The sequence below is a fragment of the Amphiura filiformis genome, chromosome 5, assembly GCF_039555335.1.
Source record: "Amphiura filiformis chromosome 5, Afil_fr2py, whole genome shotgun sequence".
Classification (NCBI taxonomy): domain Eukaryota; kingdom Metazoa; phylum Echinodermata; class Ophiuroidea; order Amphilepidida; family Amphiuridae; genus Amphiura; species Amphiura filiformis.
Window position 1 is genome coordinate 30078993 of NC_092632.1, and position 20680 is coordinate 30099672.

A 20680-nucleotide genomic window follows, 5' to 3' on the forward strand; every position below is an offset into this window, starting at 1 on the left:
GAAAAGCGTGCAATCTGTCTAAATAAAAAAAATTAATATAAAGATTGCTCAACTTGTATGAAATATTCATGTAAATATGAATACTAATATGAGTGAGTTGTGGCTCCACGTCTATGTAAATCATAGACGATACAGAGCTGCTTTGAGTAAACACATTATATCATCGTTGTCATAAACAGGTTTTCGCAGTTAACTCTGGCTTGCATTGAGAGTCATTATAATAATGATATCATTTTGAGTTAGATCACATTAAGTTATAAAAGCCTAAAAGGTGTTACTGTTATGAATCAAAAATATTCATGTTTGAAAAATGGGTTGATCCTTTATTTTGTGTAAGCTAATCCTACCCCTAATCCTGTAAAATTACATGAAGGAATAACCGAAAAATGGCTCCCTCTCAATGGATGGGAAAGTCCGGTGCAACACCTTGTAATGACAAGGATGTGGGGAAAGGACTCAAATCTACTTCAGCCACAAATTTGTTTGTAGATGATTACCATTAACACAAAACAGTCAATGAGTGTTTACACTGTCATCTCATGGGAAATTTGAGACAAGAGTTTTCATATTTTATTCGGCCAACACACATGAAAAACACAAATTAATTAGACTGGTTGTTTAAACGAGGTTCTACTCCCAAAGTGTGTGTGCGTACACCTTTCATACGCATGCGTAATTACCGCCTTCTGACACGTTTTTGCGAAAGTGCAACAACAAAAAACATTTTATGCATGCATTTGCAAGGAGAACCACGTTTTGGGAGCAAGATGGCGGATCTATGCAAAGGGTCTATAGTAGTAAAAGATACAATATGACAGGAAATTTTGAATTTAATCCAAACTAAATGATGCCCCAAGTGACATTTAATGCACAGCCGTATATAGCGACTCTACTGTACTGAATGTGACCGAAGTCAATAGCGAATTGGTCAAAACTGAATTACCACTTTTTTTAGCACAAATTGGCTCTATGATTCCAAGATGTATAATATGTGGTATAATACAAGAAAGTGAATGGACTAAAAAACAAACAAACAAACAAACCAACAACAACAACCCCAACAAGAAAACAACAACAAAACAAACAAGGCGGTTCTCGAACCACGAGTCTCGCCTGCTTTCGTGACCGCCTGCTTTTGCAATTACTTTTGGTAGAGGTAAATGAATTTGGCGGTTATCGGCTGGGCACAATTATCTGGCTGATGGTGACTGTACCCACCAAGTTTCATGCCCATGCAACAGTTTTACTAATTTGACTTCAGATTACCCTGGTGGACTCGAAATGACCTTCCCAAAATTTGGCTTTAAATGTTGACTGTACCCACCAAGTGTCATGCCCATATGACAGTATTTACTCAGATGACCCCTGGTGACCCAGAAATGACCTTCCAAAAATTTGGCTTTAAATGCTGACTGTACCCACCAAGTTTCATGCCCATATGACAGTTTTTACTAATTTGACCTCAGATGACCCCTGGTGACCTCAAAATGACCTTCCAAAAATTTGGCTTTAAATGTTGACTGCACCCACCAAATTTCATGCCCATATGACAGTTTTACTAATTTGACCTCAGATGACCCCTGGTGACCCCGAAATGACCTTCCAAAAATTTGGCTTTAAATGTTGACTGTACCCACCAAGTTTCATGCCCATCCGACAGTTTTACTAATTTGACCTCAGATGACCCCTGGTGACCTCGAAATGACCTTCCAAAAATTTGGCTTTAAATGTTGACTGTACCCACCAAGTTTCATGCCCATACGACAGTTTTACTAATTTGACCTCAGATGACCCCTGGTGACCTTGAAATGACCTTCCACAAATTTGGCTTTAAATGTTGACTGCACCCACCAAGTTTCATGCCCATACGACAGTTTTTACTAATTTGACCTCAGATGACCCCTAGATGACCTCAGTGACCTTGACCCACTAACCAATACAAACCGGTTCTGTCTCGGGTCAAGATGCACCCACCCACCAAGTTTGAGGAACGTGCAACCCCTAGTCTCCAAGAAAATAGGCGGAAGGCAAACTTTAACCAAAACTTTAACCAAATTTGTCACATCCACACACACACACACACGCCCCTACACACATACGGAAAAGTGATTATATAGTCTCCTGCCTTATCAGGCGAGACAATAAAAAACAACAATGTATTCCAGAAACCAAAACACTGGAAAAGGACTCGATGCATTCTATTTGGGAGCTTTTAATGCAACTTCATAATTATTTAATGCACGCAACTAAAGGTCACTCACTGCTTGTATGGTCACTTCAGATACGTCCAACATGTCGAGGGTTTGAGTATTACAATCAGGCAAACAAGCGTGACCAGGTTTTTTTTTGCGAGTTTGCGATGTCCCAATTTCTAAAGTCCTAATGGCCTCATCAGTACGTTGTGTGGTTTACTTTATCACACAATTAAGCTAACACGATGTTGACTGACCATGTTTAATGCCCATCAAAAGTCAATGTTGTCAAGTCTTATAAGACTACTGAACGTGGTTTGAATATACTTTGCAGATTAGAGCCCGGCTTTGTATCCTTACTCATGGGGAAAAAAGTTGAGCTTTTTACTACTGTTGGAAATTTATAGGTTTACTGCAGGTTGTCTATAGTATCATTTTTTATTCTAAAAAACAAAAGTGCAAAATGACTTGAAATATGTACAAAAACATGACAAAGGAAGTTTCTCGGTTATGACAAAGGAACATTATATCAATACTCATAAACAAATTGAGAAAAGCAACAAACATAGAGCGAAATACACTTGAAAGGTTAAATTCTAAGCAAGTATTGCAAGTTGAAATTCTATAGTTTAATAATGCATTAACACTGACGATGCAATGGTCTCAAATTTCATTACTACCGAGCCACATCCTTGATTTTTCACAATTTTTTCTGATATGTGGCATGTCTTACTGATAAGATGCAATATTTGAAATCACAGTGCATGCATGTAAAACCTTTTGCAGACTATAGTATTTAATAGGATTGGGAATAAAACAAGAAGCTGCTGCCAATATTCTTTTCATTGGTTTCTATATATTAAAAGAGCGTCACATGACTCTTGCATGTTTTGAAAAATATTAGGTTCAAAACAGTCGACATCAGTCATGTGTTGTTATCATCCATATATTTGCTTTCATATGTTGTCATATGAGTAGAACAAAGCCTTGTCTGCCAAGATATTCACATTGCTGCTTGGCGTACTCTTACTTCAGGGCTCGGTCACCTACCTTTTTGTGGGACCTGATAGCACATCAGATCAGACACAACAAATTGCATTCTGAATAGGAGGAATGTCCTTCTGATATCAAATAATTTGGATGATGAATGATCAAAAATTAACATTTTTGACATTTAACAGTCCTTGAAGTATAAATGTTTATAAATCTAATGCTAAATTATTTTTAAGCAGTTACATACACTTTAAAAAGTGTATGTAACTGCTTAAAAATAATTTTTTGTCATGATACCTGAAAAACATAAAAACATTATTCACATATTTAACCAATTGAACACATATTTTGCTCTATGTCTAGAGCACTGTGACAAAGCAATAATTTATACCTCTTCTTGCATGTGTTTGATTTGGTCATCTTGTTCTCGTAATCGCTGTAGTACTTCCGCTGGCATCAATTGCGTGAGGTTGTAATGAGGGGTTTGGTGTCGATGGCTTTGGCTGTGATAACTCACTGGTACCACCCGTGGCTGCATTGAAGAAAAAATAATAACAACAACATCGTTAAGATGCATTATACATGATAATGATGAATAAAATTTACACAAGATAATATTCTGACGCCTTTTCAAATGTGTGTGCGTAACCTTTTCTTTGAATAAGTTTTTGAAGTAGTTTTGATGTTTAAATTCCAGACAAATTTCATTATTAGCTGCATATAATGGCAAGGGATAATATTGACAATAATGCATTAGTGACATCTTCAAGATCCCTTGCTCAAAGTTTCCTGGAGAGAGTGCAGTGAGGTGGTTAGGGTACTAATGGCTGGGGCACAGGGTCCCCAGTTCAACCCACTGGTAGTGGACTTGCTGGATTATTGGCATGGGAAAGTTTGTATCAATTTAGCAGCATACTTGACAACAGCAGTAGATTGATTTCAAACTTCCACTCTCCCCATGGTGAATTTACATTTGGGTAAATAACTGAACCATGAGTTTGTTGCGTCCTTCTGAGAGGACATTTAACCATTAGCCCATGAACAGAGAGCCATTATACATGACTGATTTGAAGCGTTCAGATGCAAAAAGTGGTATATCCACTTTGCCTGGTTTGAGATGTCAGCATAAACTTGTCAAACATAAAAAAATAAGAAGAAACATTTTTTATCATGGTTTCAAAACTAAGTAGGGTATGAATTAAAAGCTAGCATTATAGGGCAGATATTGGTGACCTTGATGCAAAACGTTTGAAAATGGCGTATATTGCCTTTTGCATCTGAACACGTGTAGCTTGCCATTACCAGTTTCAAACTGTTTCAATCCACCGTGGTACTGTTTTTAAAATTCACAAATCACAAGTACAGCACTATATTGAGCCAAGGTGATTTTACAAATCAATGTAGTTTAATAGCATCCTTACCAGGTGTGGTAATTTTTCCCATAAATATGAGCACCCCAGCTATAACCATCAGAAACACCACTAAAATAACAAGGAAGGTAGTACATGGAGACTTGAGACACTTAATGGAGCAGCTACTGCACTGTTTCACTGGGCTACCATGATGCTGCGGAGGTTTGGAAGACCCTTTGGTACTGATTACTTTACTAGGACCTTGGTAACCGTCGTATACTGGATTCAGCTTCTTCCGACTACTGGGACCTTGGTAACCATCGTATACGGGGTTCATCTTCTTCCTGAAATTAGAATAAAAAATGAAGAAAAGAAAACTGTTAATGATTGAGTATAAACAATATGGCAGAGTGTTGAAGGTTTTGACTCTGGTGTAGAATGTCCTGGGTTTTAGATACGGCTGATTGAATTGTGAGATGCAGTGGGTGACAAAGATCTCACAGCCAGTTCCAATCAGTACAACCCCTGGGTGGTTGTATAGCATGTCTTGGGCATCATACATGTAGGATACAAATATGTTGCACAGCTTCAGCTTTTCGTGTCCAAATAGTTTTGAATTGTCGACTAATTACAACAATTTAGAGGTCAAAATTTGAATAACATTCATGCTCAAAATGCACAAATCAACATGCATATCTTGATAGACTGAGGAATGAATCTGACTGCTAGCAAATGTGGCAATGCAACAGAGGATCTTGAGACAGGGAAAATACAACATTACAGGTCTTCCTACAGATAAATTTACCCATAACAAACTATTTCAGCAAACATTTGTATGGATGTCAAATAATCAGTTTACCAAACTTCATGCATTATAGTCTTACTTAATGTATCTTGAGGACACATAGTCATCATTTATAGTCGACTATCACCAAGTCGTATTCTAAAGTTGGGACTACCACTAATGGTTGTGACTACGACTAATGGCGACTTAGTCATGCAACCCTAATGACCTCAACATCCTATTATTAACGGGGGCACTTCCATGACAGATATGCATCATGTGCCTCGGGATAGACCCCTTTTTCAAACCGGCTTGTACCCAATGACCCCTTTTTTGTGTTATGGTCCTACCTATTACCCAATGACCCCCTTTAAAAAAATTCATGTACTCAATGACCCCCTTTTTCTATTTCCTGCTATACCCAATGACCCCCCTTTTAATTCCCAAATTTAGGTGGTATTTGTGATTTCCAAGGTGGCCAAGTTGTTTTTACGCAGTTTGGCACTTATTTATGTGTACTTAATGATACTCTTTTGGCAATCCTGTACTCAATGACCCCCATTTTACTTTTTGTTACCCCAATGACCATCCTTTTTTTCAAAGTTTCATACCCATAAAATTCAATATTATCTCATAATGACGAGATGTATCTCAAACAAATATTTGACATACATTTTCTATTGGTTTACACCTTCCAATAATATGCACTTCTCACTTGTAGAATCTCAGCTATGTGATATATGATATACAACTTTCATTTTGACAAATTCTTTCCTAACATTCCCCAAGGTAGCATTCTACCTAACATTGTGAAAATGGATAACTTGGTGATAGTCCAAAACTTGTTTTTGTATGTTACAAGACACCATCACCCATCAGTAACTTTTGTAGTATCTTCACTCCAGGGAACAAGTGCCTCTTTTTCAATTTAGATTTGCACTTTCAAAAAAATTAAATATCACAATAAAATGATGTCATTTTCAAAAACAAGCAAAGCAGACAACACTTCTTTCAGTAATCAATTTGGCCTGTTATGATGGAAAATCCGCAGAATTAATGTCTCTACGTAAGATGAAACAAAAAAGAGGCCGATGTCCTGTGTTCCTTTTCAGGGGTTCAGAGATATACTGTTTAGGTGATGTTGGACTGGTCAACCTATTTTTACAAGCCGACGACAAAGTCAGCTTGTTCTGTCTTACGCCAATTCTTTCTTCTGGCAACCAATTAACTGCATCTAGTTCACACTGTGTCCAAACACTTTTTATAATTTGAATATACATGTATGTGAATGCTTATTTTGATACATTATATCCAAAGTATATCATAGGGCACTTATAACTTTTTAATTTCTTAACAGATTTTTTGGCTTGATCTTTTAATGGTCCTTGACCAGATCGACAGCCTCACCCCCTTCCTATTTCTTCTTATTAAACAGAAAAGGTAAAATAAAGTTTGATACAGCATACTTTCGCTTTCTTGACCATGATGCAATGCACATTTTGATAAGATGTTTAATTATTTAATTGTTTCAGGTCATTTTTCAGGTTCAACTGGCAATTTAAAATGTTTCTCTTCTTCTCTGGCAGAACTATTGATGGTGACACTTACCAATTTAATTTACTTGTTTGAAGGGTAACTGTATTTGGGATTTGACTTGCTTTTTAAGTTGGTAACTTTGCTTTTGAATGCCATGGGTGTCAAACCTGGTGGAGACAGGGAGATGTGTGATGTGTCCCTCCCCTTCCCCACTTTTGGCAAAATGACCATTTTTTTGTTCTTTTCAACCACTTTCAATTCAGACTGAATGCCCCCAGAGACATATTGCAGGGGTGTGAGAAGCCACAGACAAAAAACGAGGAAAATCACTAAAAACAGCGTAAAATCAGGGTAAAAATGCCAAATATGGGCTGAAAATAAAAGAAAAACATGTAAATTTTGGCAACAAAAAAAGAGGAAATCAGCTCACAGAGGAACTCTCACATCCCTGATATTGACACCAATGTACTGATGTAACTGCAATTCTTTTTTCTTCCATTACATATTTACAGATCCTTATTTTTTCCATGTGACTGAAACAAATTCACTAGGTTTGAGGCAAAATTGGGAGGTTTTTTAAGTTGTTTTGGTCAAATTGGAGGTGGGATTTCAAATGGGATAGGTCAGTACTAAGTATGCCAAATGGCTTTTAGTTTTGTGGGTTATTATATTGGTATCACAAAGTCCATTCAACAATGGTCAGTGGTCAATACCCGGGGGTCAATAGCATATTTGTGGTCTATATTATTTCCTTTAAAATATTGATGATGATTTGGGTTCAAATAGCACAGACCCCACACATACATGTACATAGATGCAAGTACAAAGCCTGCAAATAATACCATTTATAAAAATCAATTTATCAAATAGTGCTCTACTATGTGCATTCTCAAAATACTTTGAATTCACAAAACAAATGAGTTGTAGTAGTACTGTATAATTTGTAAACTACAATATCATTTGCTTCCCCCCCCCCCCCCATGGACCTTTTCCAAAATTTTTGACTTTCATGACCAAGAAAGCACAAAGACCCTAATTTTTTTCACTCGCTACACTCATGAATGGGCACATTTTGGCCGAAAAAGCATAAAACACTTGCTTTTTTCCATCGGCAATGCTCGCAAAATGGACCTTTTGGCCTTTGGCAATATTTTTTTTGGGGGGGAGGGCTGCACTCTGCATTAGCTAATATATAATCTATTCTCTTATCCTTTTTTTCTACAAAAGAATCTTTCTCTAACCACATGATCTGTTTTGTACATGCTTTATTGTGAAATTTTCCAAGTAAACCACATATTAAATGGACATTGAAATCATTAAACATATTTGATCAAAGCAATGATCTTTGCTCTTTTCAAAATTTGGATTTTAAAGTATCCTTTAGCAAGACAATGAGCCACTGTGACAGGGTAAACATTCATTATCTATTAACAGGTAGTTTTCAAGTAAATAACAACAATAAAATGCTGTTGACTTAAGATGAGAAAGTCAATAATGTTCTTGACCATGTTGACACATAACAGTACAGTTCAGTAACCTTTGGTCTGGGTTTTCCTTATAAATTATTAAAATTTACATACATTTTGAATTCCTTTAGAACTACCATGTTTTGGGTTAAACTAGAATATGAGATTTGCATAATTAGGATTCAAATTCAGACTTGTAAGATTTGAGGTGATTTCTTCCCTTCACTGCTCTATAAAATCTGAAATGCAGGAAATGGTTGTAATGCAATACTCACAATGTTCAATTTTGCACTTGAAATATTGCAATTCGCAAACTGTGATGCCCCTCGAATAGCGCAAGCAACAAGCAAAACTATTGTTGGGCTATCTGACAGGTATCAGACCAGGGTATCAGAGAATAATATACAATATTATATATTGTGAGTTTGTTGCCTTATTTTATATTATATATTAAATTTTATTTCTAGACTTACAAATGTATTCTGGCTATGAATGGGGATTTACTATGTTCCTTCCTATGTCCTTGATTTTATAGCATATTCAATGAATTTTATCTATGTTGTGCCTTATTTCTAACAACTTCCCCTGCCATGGCAACTTCCCATCAAAAACCTTCAATACAATTGTTCTCATCATAGAGAGTGAAGGAGCATTGACCAAAAGAATACCTAAATTGAAAAATGTTGGTCCTTTTTTTTTATGATGGTTGCTGTGAGCAAAATGTAGTTTATAGGTGTGTTTGTTGGGGGGGGGGGGGTGGTGTCAAAAAAGTCAGATTTTGCTATATGCGGCTTCCTAGAGTCTGTTTTGAAGATACCATTATTAACCATTTTCAACATTTTTTGAGGTTCTTTCTTTTAAAAATTGCTAACATTACAATATTTAAAAGGGCACACAAATTACTGTGATCTTTCAAGAATCTGGACAAGGCGACGTTTGCTTCGGATCTTTGTCAAGCTACGCAGTGTGTTCTTGCTACTAATGACCCTACTTTGTAGGCAGAATTGTACAACAAGAGTGTTCGCGAGGTATTAGATAAACATTGCCCAGAGAAGACGCGATCACAAAAACTGATCTGAAACCCTAAATGGTATTCTGAGGATGTTAGGGTTGCGCGGGAGCGTAGAAAGCTCGAACATAAATGGAGAAAGACACGTTCGGTTGAAGATCGCGAGAACTATCTTGCACAAAATGAAAATGTGAATCAATTAGTTCTGAAAAGCAAGACTGAGTATTTCAATGAAACTTTGGCTAATTCCAATGCCAAATCCATGTACAGTACTCTAAACTCACTTCTTAATACTTCTGTTCAGAAACTACCTGCGTGTAGTACACATACTGCTCTTAGTGAGCAATTTTCAGATTATTTCTGTGACAAGGTCTCTAATATTAGGTCTGAACTTGATAAGCAAACTTCCATCATTAATGTCAAAGATAACTGTACTGCTAATGTTAGTGCCAATGTTTGTGATGACACACAAGTTCATGTTCCAACACTTGATATGTTTACTGATGTTAGTGAGGAGGAGGTCAAAAGGGTTATCTCAAAACTTCCAAACAAAACATCTCCTCTGGACCCGATCCCCACATGGTTGTTAAAACAGTGTATTGATATTTTGTTACCGATTATTATGTCTATTATCAACAATTCATTCAGAGTTGGGTCTTTTCCATCTGTTCTCCGTGAGGCTGTTATCTTCCGTTGCTCAAGAAACCCACTCTCAACCCGGACTTACTTAAAACTACCGCCCTGTATCAAACCTTCCCACCCTTGGTAAGATATTAGAGTATCCAGCTGTGTCAAGGTTTAATAAACATCTTCATGAAAACAATCTTACTGAAACCTTTCAGAGTGCTTACAAATCATCTCATAGCACGGAGACAGCCCTCCTTAGAGTAAAAGATGATATGCTTAATGAGTTGGATAAAGGTAATGCAATCATGTTGGTTCTTTTAGACCTCTCCTCTGCATTTGATACAATTGACCATAATATCCTTGTCCAACGAATGCAGAGGGAGTTTGGTATTACAGGGTTTGCTCAAGATTGGCTTGAAAGCTACCTTAAAGATCGTTGTAGCAAAGTATGTGTCCTTGGTGAGTATTCTAATAAATGTCCAATGCAATATGGTGTTCCACAGGGTCGGTTGCAGGTCCACCGATTTTCACGGCATATGCTCAGCCAGTTTCTGAAATCATCAGGCTCCATCAGGTTGCGTTTCATATCTACGCTGATGATACTCAGCTTTATGTTAGTTTTAATCCCAAGTCACAGGAGGAAATAGCGGCTGCACAACTTAGGCTCACTAAATGCATCGCTGAGTTACGATCGTGGATGCTTGAAAACAAGTTAAAGCTGAACGACTCAAAAAACCGAGCTTTTCTTGATTTCTTCTCCAAGATGTGCAGCTGCTATATCCCACGTTGACTTGAAAATCGGTGGATCTGTAATCACACCCTCTGCCTCAATTAAAAACTTAGGTGTTATTTTTGATCGTAGTCTTACCATGGATGAGCAAGTCAGCGCCCTGTGTCGTAGTATTAATTTCCACCTGCGTAATCTTACAAGAATACGCCGTTATATTGACCAAACCACTTGTGCACATGCAGTAAGATCTTTGATCCTTTCTCGGCTGGACTATGGCAACTCTCTGTTAGGTGGCCTTTCAAACCGTGGCATGCAACGTCTCCAAAAGCTTCAAAATCGCGCGGCGCATCTCATTTTCCGAGTTAACAAGCGCACTAGTGCTGCGCCTCTGTTGCGAGAGTTGCATTGGTTGCCTGTCCAGCAGAGAATCGATTTCAAGATCTTGGTGCATGTGTACAATTGTCTTCACGGTTCATCGCCAATATATTTGCAGGACCTTCTTCACAAGTACAGTTGTAACCGTGGTGGGCTTAGGTCCATGCAAGATGTCACCCGTCTTGCAATCCCCAAAACTAAAAGATCTTATGGGGATAAATCTTTTTCTGTTCAAGGACCTAGGTTATGGAACAATTTGCCTTCCAATTTGCGCGAGGCTCCTAATGTGCAATCCTTTAAGAAACTTTTAAAAACCTCTCTGTTTCCAAAATATAAGGTCTTTTTATGTATTTTCATAGACCTGTTTGCAGGTATTCACTCCCATGTGTTGTTTTTAAACATTGCTATTTGATAATAATATGTATTTTATAATGATATATGTCCCTATTTGGGTTCAAGTGTATTTTTAATTATTTTAATTGTGGTTCAGATTGCTGCGCATATCTGTTTTATTCAAATTTTTGATGTAATTAGGAGTATATTTTACCATGCTGTGATATATTGTTGTTCTTAATGCCATACTGTGTATTTTTGATGTATTTTTATTTTCTTTGTACAGCGCATTGATCCATGGGAAATGCGCTTTATAAGTTCTTTGAAATAATAATAAATAATGTATGTAAACAGCTGATAATGAAAGTCCACTACAATTTGGGATAAAAAATAGCATGAAAATAACAATTAAAATATGACAAAAATTCTACCCAGCCAAATCTATACAGCTTTTTCATTGATGAACAAGTACAAATTGTATATAAATAGAAAAGTCTGTCCAATCCCACCATTGTATGCCAAATTTGGCAAGGTAAATAAATACTATACTGGTGGGCCATTGACCATTTATTTATCAGGTTCATTGTTGCGCATATAATAAGCTGAGTGACCTTCGTTAAAGAAAACCCAAAAGCAATACAGGAAAAGTGGCCTCGGAACTTTGAGATAAGGAAAAGTTTTTGCCATACGGCAATTTCAAGGCCTATCACACGGTTCATGTAGGTTTGTTTATATCTCTGAATGTTATACTACTATGTGACATCATACCATGTGCGGATCATAACAAACATCGCTGCCCTCCCTAATTAATACAGCAGTATCTGTAAATCGATATTAAAAATGAATTTTGATAAAATGAATTTTGAAATTTGTCCCAAGTTTTTTCAAAATGTTTCTCAATTTAGACTCCTTTTTGGAAAATGTTTGTATTTCGGCACTGGACCAAAATAATACTAGCCCAGGTCTCACTGAATGACCTCCATTTTTAGTGGCTTCTCTCCCAATCACCTCTATTTTCTATTTTTAGAGGCTTCTCCGCTCTCGCCCAATAACCCCTTTTTGTCTAACCTCTCACCGAAAGGCCCATAGTTCTGAATTTGTGTCCACACACCCCCACACTTTGAAAGTTTTTTGCACTTTGTGAAACACGGAAACCAAAGATGTAATATGGCAAATCATTCTGAGAAGTTACCTCCCCCAGTGGGTACACATAATTCTTGCAGTCCCTTATGCAAGATGAATAAATAAGTTGCAAGGAGATCTAATATCACAGGAAAAGTGCTAAGGCCAAGTATATGAAGTGTTTCACAAATTCTTATCTTGAAATAATACTTCTGGTCAAAGTACTCTTATTGTATTGTTGAAGAACTCTTAACACACATTTTGTATCTCGGCCATTATTTTATGGTGATGCATGGTATGACATGCACCATTTCCTTAAGGTGACCGATATTTCCGATAAGATTACAAATATTGGTAACAATATCACTTTACCCATCCAAGTGTTATAATAGGGACCTACATATTTGCATGCACGTCTTATCATGTAGCTTTAGAAAATTGTGACGCAGTGCAATAACAAATTGATAAAATTACAACTGATAAAAACTCCCTTTAAAAGGGAAGGCCAGCGTCAATGCAGAAGAGGTCTTGTAAATAGTTTGGGTCACCGTGAAAGGCATTTTTAGGATCACGCTTACATCCATGTTACATGACAGTTCACCAAACCATCAATGGTGAGAACATGCACACTGAAACAGCAAAACACATTAACTCCTATAACTCCTGTCAACTCTTTAATTCATTACTCCAAATTGTTCTGTATTTTTGTCTTTACTGCTTTTTACCCATGCTTATTATAAAAATCAAGAAATACACTGCAGTTGTTAGTTAATTCGCTATGTTAACTCAACTTACATGCACATTTTATTTTAAAATAATTTTATATTATTTCGCAATGTATAGTTTACTATAGTAGATAGTGGCAAGCACATGATAAAGGACTGATCATTCACTACAATCTTCACTTTTAAACTGTATTTTTTGAATGTGTTGATTGTTAGTCCGAAACTCCTGCAAAGCTATGGACATGGCATCTTACCTACTCCATTCTGTAGTCTGCATTGTGTGTTTTCTCAGTCTTCAATCATTTGTTGAATGTAATTTTAAAAAAAAAAAAAAAAAGATAGAAATTGGCCTCACTTTAGTTATGTGTCATTTTACAGTATTTATCATTTATAAAGTAAGACAATAATTTATTTATTTTCTATAAGTGCATGTCAAAATATGGGATATATTGTTCAATATTATAGCTAGCCCCTAAAAACTTTATTTTCAATCGGATTTTTCCGTTAAAAAGCCAAAACTGATGTTAAAGATAGCAATAATATCATCAATAACATTTTGAGTCAATTTTATCCATAAAACGATACAGGATAGGATAGATAATTACTTTGACTTCAATGTGGTCCATTATAAATGAAGATTTTGATTCCACAACATTATTAGATCTGTTATCAACATATCAATTATGCACTCACAGGCAACCAAACATCATGCTATGCTCAGTATAGTCCACTGATATGACCTCGTGATCATTCCCCGCTTTGACCATGTCATTTTTTTGATATGCTGATTGCTGAACAAGTTTATGTTTATATGTGTAGGCCTAACCTATGATAACTTTTTAAGTCATAATTAATTCAAACACAACTTTGGCAATACTCAATCGTTTTCGTTCGTTGAAACGGCAAAACATACTTTCTTTTCCTTGCAAAGCGAATTAGCAGACATCAAAAACATTTCCACCACGAGAAGTAAAAAAATAATTCATACCAATAGAAGAAGGCTATAATCTTAGCTAATCTTTAGTGTACACAAACCCCATCTCAGAATTAGGTACCAGCGCCCTATGCGCTGGCGAAAATGTGAATGACTTGGTCCTACTTATACCATCAGGTAAGGTGGCATTACAATGTGAAACTGAAATATTGCTGTGAGCTAACATTTGCTCAGCTCTCATGATTCAATAAACAGGTGAAGATTTTAATTTGATACATGATGAAAGTTTACGCAATATAAAGGTACAAACCAAAAGTTTGATGTTGTGCCCTCGTTAAAAGTTAACCCCCTCTCCCACCTCCCTGAAATGTAACTTGTGTGAAATGATTAAAATTCCCCAGAAAATACCAACCAATAAGCAATATTTCATATTTTTGACCCCTTCCCCCTTAATGAAAGGAGTGACTTTTGTTGATAGGATGCCATCACACTTTTGGTTTGTTCTCTAAATAAAAGTATCTGTCAGTTTAATAAAGACCAAGGAATCCATTTTTTAGGAAAAACAATAGATGATAACAAGAATATTTAGATATTGTTAACTTTCTTACACCTTTTAAATTGCTACAGATAGAAAATAATAACCTGTTTCTATTCCTAGACATAAGTAAAGAACTTTTGAATAAAATGTGCCTATTTTGTTTATTATCTATCCCATGATGCATCATTATCTATCCCACAGTGCATCACAAACTAATAAATGTTATCAGACCACCTGGCCTTGTGCCCTAGAGTACCAAGATGGTAACGTGTAATCAATATTAAAGAAATACAAAACATACAGAAAAATATCACATATGTTTCTTAGTTGGATAGATGCTCCAATAAGATCTGTTCAAAAACTCTAGCCAAGCTGGGGTGTTTTTTACCACTGACCGAAATCTGGAGCAATGTTCGACAATTTATACGAATGATTGTTCCGTTCTCAACACCATGTGATATATTTGGCAATATTAGTTGATGAGACGAACAGGAAATACTGCCAGCTGTACCAGGGAAAAAAGAGCATGATACCAAACTGCTTCCTGCTCCTGTAGACTGCATAACACACAAGACTCCGCCTAACATCCGATGATATTAATAATAAAACGCCAACATATCCTTGGCGGTTTATATTTTTGCTGTAGTTCATAAATAAAAAATATAGTCTCTCTGCCAAGACAGGAAATCAAATGCCGCTGTATTTATGTGCTTTTTAAAAATTAAATAATCATAAACTATGCATTAAACATCCTCGCTAGATGTTGAAGTGTATAACATCCCCATTGGAAATCAACCATATGGCTGAAAGTGAAAAATTCAGAATTTTATTTTTAAAACTGAAACCGAAAGACCTGATCCTGACAAATGAGTAAACAAAAACAAAGAAAAAAGTGCAGTGATTTATGGTGCGCTACATACAGGTATAAGCCACATTTAGCCTCAGCATACTTTGCAGGAATCACTGACCATTGTGGCTCAATACACAGCAACAATCAGGGAGCTGACAATTATACCCGGCCATGCCACAATAAGTTTCTAATTACCATCACAGCCATGATCAGCTCCCCGAGTTTTGTTAAGCTAACTGTGACAATAAGCCATTAGTGCCTAAAACGCGGATTTAGCGTTTCTCTACCGGAAGTCAATTTGTGCCAAAATTCCTTCCCACAATGCAATATGCGTATTGCATAACAAAGAATATTGATTAACCTCCGAACTGTATCTATTGTTATGCAAAACGCTTATTGCATTGTGGGAAGGAATTTTGGCACAAATTGACTTCCGGTAGAGAACCCCTAAATCCGCGTATTGTCCAAGTTATTGGGACAATGTACAAATTGCAAACAAATTTGCATCAGCAATTTCAAGTAGGCCTACATGTATGAGTAATGCTTAATGTTTCAAAGTTTTTGATATCACAAATACCTTTATAATTATGTGGTTGCTGATGACAGCTGATTGAATGGTAACTCTTTAATACAGGAAAGCCAGCTAAAACATGGCACTCTTGTGCCACCTAGCTGCCAGTATATACTCCTATTGTTTATTGGTTGTCTTGCATCCCTGGACATTACATCTTTATCTTCAAAGAAACAAGGAAACAGGTCTCCCTGAAAGGGTCTAAAAGACTCTTGTGTCTACTCCACTTATGTAGTTGAAGATGTCTAAAGGACTAGAGAGATGAAAAATACATTGCACTGACCACATACAAACACCACTCACCAACACCTTGCCCCTACTTACATCAACAATCCTCTTGTAACATAAAGATAAACTCACTTAAAGGTAAAGATAGAAAACACAGGATAATCAATGCAGTGTTTTAAATCAGGGAATTTGTCTAAAAAGGATTGAAACTTACAAAGCAAAAATTGCACAAACATTACAAAGGGTTAAGTATTCAAACAAACCACTTGTTTACCACTCATGGACATGACTGTGGCTTGGATGTAGCATACTTGAGAATCACATTACAATAGTCAAGGAAACTGACTTTTGGATTCAATTGTTGCCCAAGTACAAAAAGCATTCTAACCACAGGAAGCTGGAAATCTCTACTTGTATCTTACTCAATTTTTTTTTGCTGAACCATGAAATGGTATCAGCCTATAAGTGTGTATGTTACTAACTAACCATTTGGTCTGAAATGGACATATCTCTAAATGCCACGAAGGTATGACCCCATGAGTGGTGTCATATGAAAGAGGAAAACATAAAGAATATAATAAAAATATTTCCAAACGTCAGAGGTCATCCAGGGGTCACAGGGGTCAAAAAAGGTCATTTTAACCAAAAATGCTCCGATTGAGCTTAAATTTAAATGCAATGATCCTTATGACATTCTAAACATGTTGCAAATATTGTAAAATTCATTTAAGGTCATTAAGGCGTCATAAAGGGGTCAAAGGTCAAGTTCTTCAAAATGCTCCAATTGAGCTGAAATTTATATGCAATGATCCTTATGACATGCTAAACATTTTAAAAACATTTTACGAATCATTTAAGGTCATTGAGGGGTCATAAAGGGTCAAAGGTCAAGTTTTACAAAATGCTCTGATTGAGCTGAAATTTAAACGCAATGATTCTTATGACATTCTAAACATGTTGCAAATATTTTAAAAATTCATTTAAGGTCATTAAGGGGCAATAAAGGGGTCAAAGGTCAAGTTTTCAAAATGCTTCAATTGTAGGTATAGGCCTACCACAATATACTGCCGAAGCCACATGGTTCAGCTATGGTGCGGTTATCGCTCTAGTTTAATGGAGTAGACTTTTTAGGGAAAGTTTAACATGAAATGTAAACTTAGAAGCTATTTTGTTGAAGGCATTGCAAACCATTCCTGGGATTGGAATATCAGTAACTAAAAAAGGTGGGGGAAAGTATTTAATGTGCACATTGACATTTGCAACCTAGGCATGTCCAGATGTGTTGATGTGTAGTTTATAATATAATTAATAACACTAATTTGCACAATGTTTAGCAACCACCCACTGCAGCAAATGTAGTTCATTGACCCTGTTTCCGGGCCAGTGCAATTCAAACTTCCACAACTTAAGAGTTCCCTTATATGCTGCAAGCACTTTCTGGGAACCTACTTGTTCAATGCGATTGTCACCTCGACACAAACTATATTCTCACAAACCTAATCCTGAAGAAAACATTTTGTATCACGTATCAAGGAAGTCGTCTACCTAGGAAAGAATAGGAGTGTTTGCGCAACATGACCCTCTTCCTAATGTTCACACAATTTCAGTGGATAACATTCAGTCTTTGGTTCTTGTCCCCGCTGGAGTTGGTACATATTTTTTTGTCATTTTCAAGTTTAACTTTTATACAAATGTTAGTGCTGAATTTTTTTTTAAACCTCATTAACCAAAATTTTGGTAAATTGGCATGTTTTTGATCAACTGAAAGTCTTGCTATATGTTCAGAGGCTTCAGGGGGATAGATGGTTTATATTGACAAAGGGGCATCGCCAGTGACCCAAGTTTTCCCATGAAAAGCATTTTTTCCTTAAAAATAGGCCATATGTACACTGAACCTGCAAAACATGAACTCATAGGGAATCAAATCAGCTTTAAAGTAAAATTGGTTCATCTATTTGTTTTTATTTGTATTTTGTGTTTTTATATTAATCTGCAAAATCAAAATCATTAATTTTTATATTTTATTGCCTAATTTCTGAAAACAGGGGGCCTGAGTATCAAAATTGGTAACATAATCTCAAAATAAACTGAATTTGCACAATTTAGCTGTCAATAGAGGGGGGCCAGACCCTGTCGGTTTACCCCTATCAGCCCCCCTCTGGATCCACCTCTGGTATCAAATCTTCCATAGTATTAGTGCCAGTGATAGTACTTGTATGGACACAAAACGATCCAAAGATCTTCTAGTACAGTAGAAACTCATTATAACGAAGTTGTCAGGGACAGAGAAATTAGTTCTTTATATCTAAATTTTGTTATATCAGGGTTGTAAAAACAATAAATAACAAAGAGTTTTGGATCTCCGATCTTGGTTCTGGAAAAATACTTCTTTATAACAGGGTTTTTCTTGTATCAGATTTCGTTATAATGAGGTTTTACTGTGAACTAACTGTACATGTTCACGTAACCGTCTTCAACTCATTTACATAATTTTGGATACCAGGATCGTATTCCGATTTGTTGAACCTTCTAATTAGCATACTTTTGAATACCTCCATATTTGGTATTAGTACTTATTTACCTAATTAATTATTAATACCCCCTACGTTGTTTACATAGTGACGTCATTTAGCTGGTCACTTTGTCAGTAGGAAAACATTTCTGCCGATGACCCATGTTAATATTGGCTGAATGAGCTGTATTTTCGCTGGAAAGGGACTGGTTCTTGCCCACCATTTAAAATTTCTCTTAGACGACTTGACCTTTTGAGGTCATGGTAGACTTACTTACCAGTCGTTTTTGTTATCCTAACTATAGTTCACACATTCAAAAGTGAATTCTTGCAGCACATTTTTTTTTGGTTTATTGATATTCATGTTTCAGCCATGATGGTTACATTTATGTTTACGGTCATGCATCAGTATACACATCACCAGTTCCAGCTTTTATATAATTTCCCTGTGAGGATCACATTTCTTCATCCTAGCCTAATAAATATGCCACCAGAAGTAGGCCAGGCACAAGTATTGAAATCCTTCTTGCTTGGTCCTGATCAAAAATACCATCATCAGCTACCTACCTACATTTCAATTCATTTTGACAAACATCCAAAGAGCTGTCTTTTGCCTGATATTTCCTTTATGTTAAAGCAATAGCTATGTTTCGCTTCTTTTCAAAGGCAATTGCATACTAATCGCAGTGATCAAACTCAATGGTGCTGCATTTGCAGATGACTGGGCATTTTTTTGCAAATTTTACTTTTAAGTAATTGAAATCCCAGAAACTTAATTTAATTACTGTAACTTCCACTGAACCTGATTTTTATTGTTTTAGATTAATTCACTCTTGTACATTGAAGATCAAGAAAAAATAATTGAAATATAATTGATCTGTCTGGTTGGCCATGATTGATCATGGCAGTTCATGCGACATCGACAAGCAACATCACTTGGGAAGTATTTTGTCAAGTTGCAACCTGCAGAACTGGCAACCTGTGAAGTCTTGAACTAAATAGCAATTGGAAGTAAGTATTAAAAGGCCATACAGACTGCCTGTCCAAGATTTAAATATATTTGGGGAAATCGTTTTTCAGTACAAATTTCAGGAATATTTTTGAGAAAAAAAGCGCAAAATATTTACATTTTGGCGATTTTTAGGTTCAGACCGACCATACTTGAAAGTCCATCTGCCCGTAGAACAGGGGGCGCCTATTTTATATTAATCTAAATTCAATTCAATTCAATTCAAAGGAGCCAATTCCCATTGTAAAGTTTGTAACAAGTATTACAAGTCCTTCTTGACCTGAATTCCCACCTCAAAACTTTTAAAGATCAACCCACAATTGTAATTTTGTACTCAAATATTTGGGTGAATACAAAGACAAACACAAGTTTTAGGTCAATAAGCCTACTTGACCCTCCATCAACTAAATGTGGGTTAGCAATGTATGAAACGATTTATTTTATTAATGCCTTTGAGAAATTGGTTGATTTTCTGTAGTTGCAAATAATCATTAACAAGAAATGCCTTTAAAAAAGACAATGCAGTGATTGAAGGGAAAGGGCTGGATTGCACATTTATTGGGAATAACTTTAAAAAGCGGCGTTACAAACTGCACTTTAAAAAGGAACAAGGAAGGAGATAAAGTTTGTATAATGCTTGTTGTGATTTGTTGGTTGCACTTATATATAGGGGAGACTGGGGCATATTAGCCCTATTTTTTCAATCTCACTTAGAGGGCAATTTTCATGTTAGAAGGCTATAGTTTTTACACTTTAAAGCCGTATGCTGTAGCTAAATACTACCACATTTGTAA

At 36.2% G+C, this 20680-nt stretch overlaps 1 protein-coding gene across 1 annotated transcript in view; it reads right to left on the bottom strand.

Annotated features, from left to right (window-relative positions):
* The window catches only part of LOC140152125 (uncharacterized), a 103873-nt gene that overhangs the window by 20535 nt on the left and 62658 nt on the right, over nucleotides 1–20680 (bottom strand). Inside the window, exons 4-6 of the mRNA XM_072174421.1 lie at nucleotides 4607–4881; nucleotides 4043–4056; nucleotides 3577–3717 (exon numbers count right to left, since the gene is read on the bottom strand). Of these exons, the coding sequence (XP_072030522.1) occupies nucleotides 3577–3717; nucleotides 4043–4056; nucleotides 4607–4881 (430 nt within the window). The remainder of the gene's footprint in view (nucleotides 1–3576; nucleotides 3718–4042; nucleotides 4057–4606; nucleotides 4882–20680) is intronic.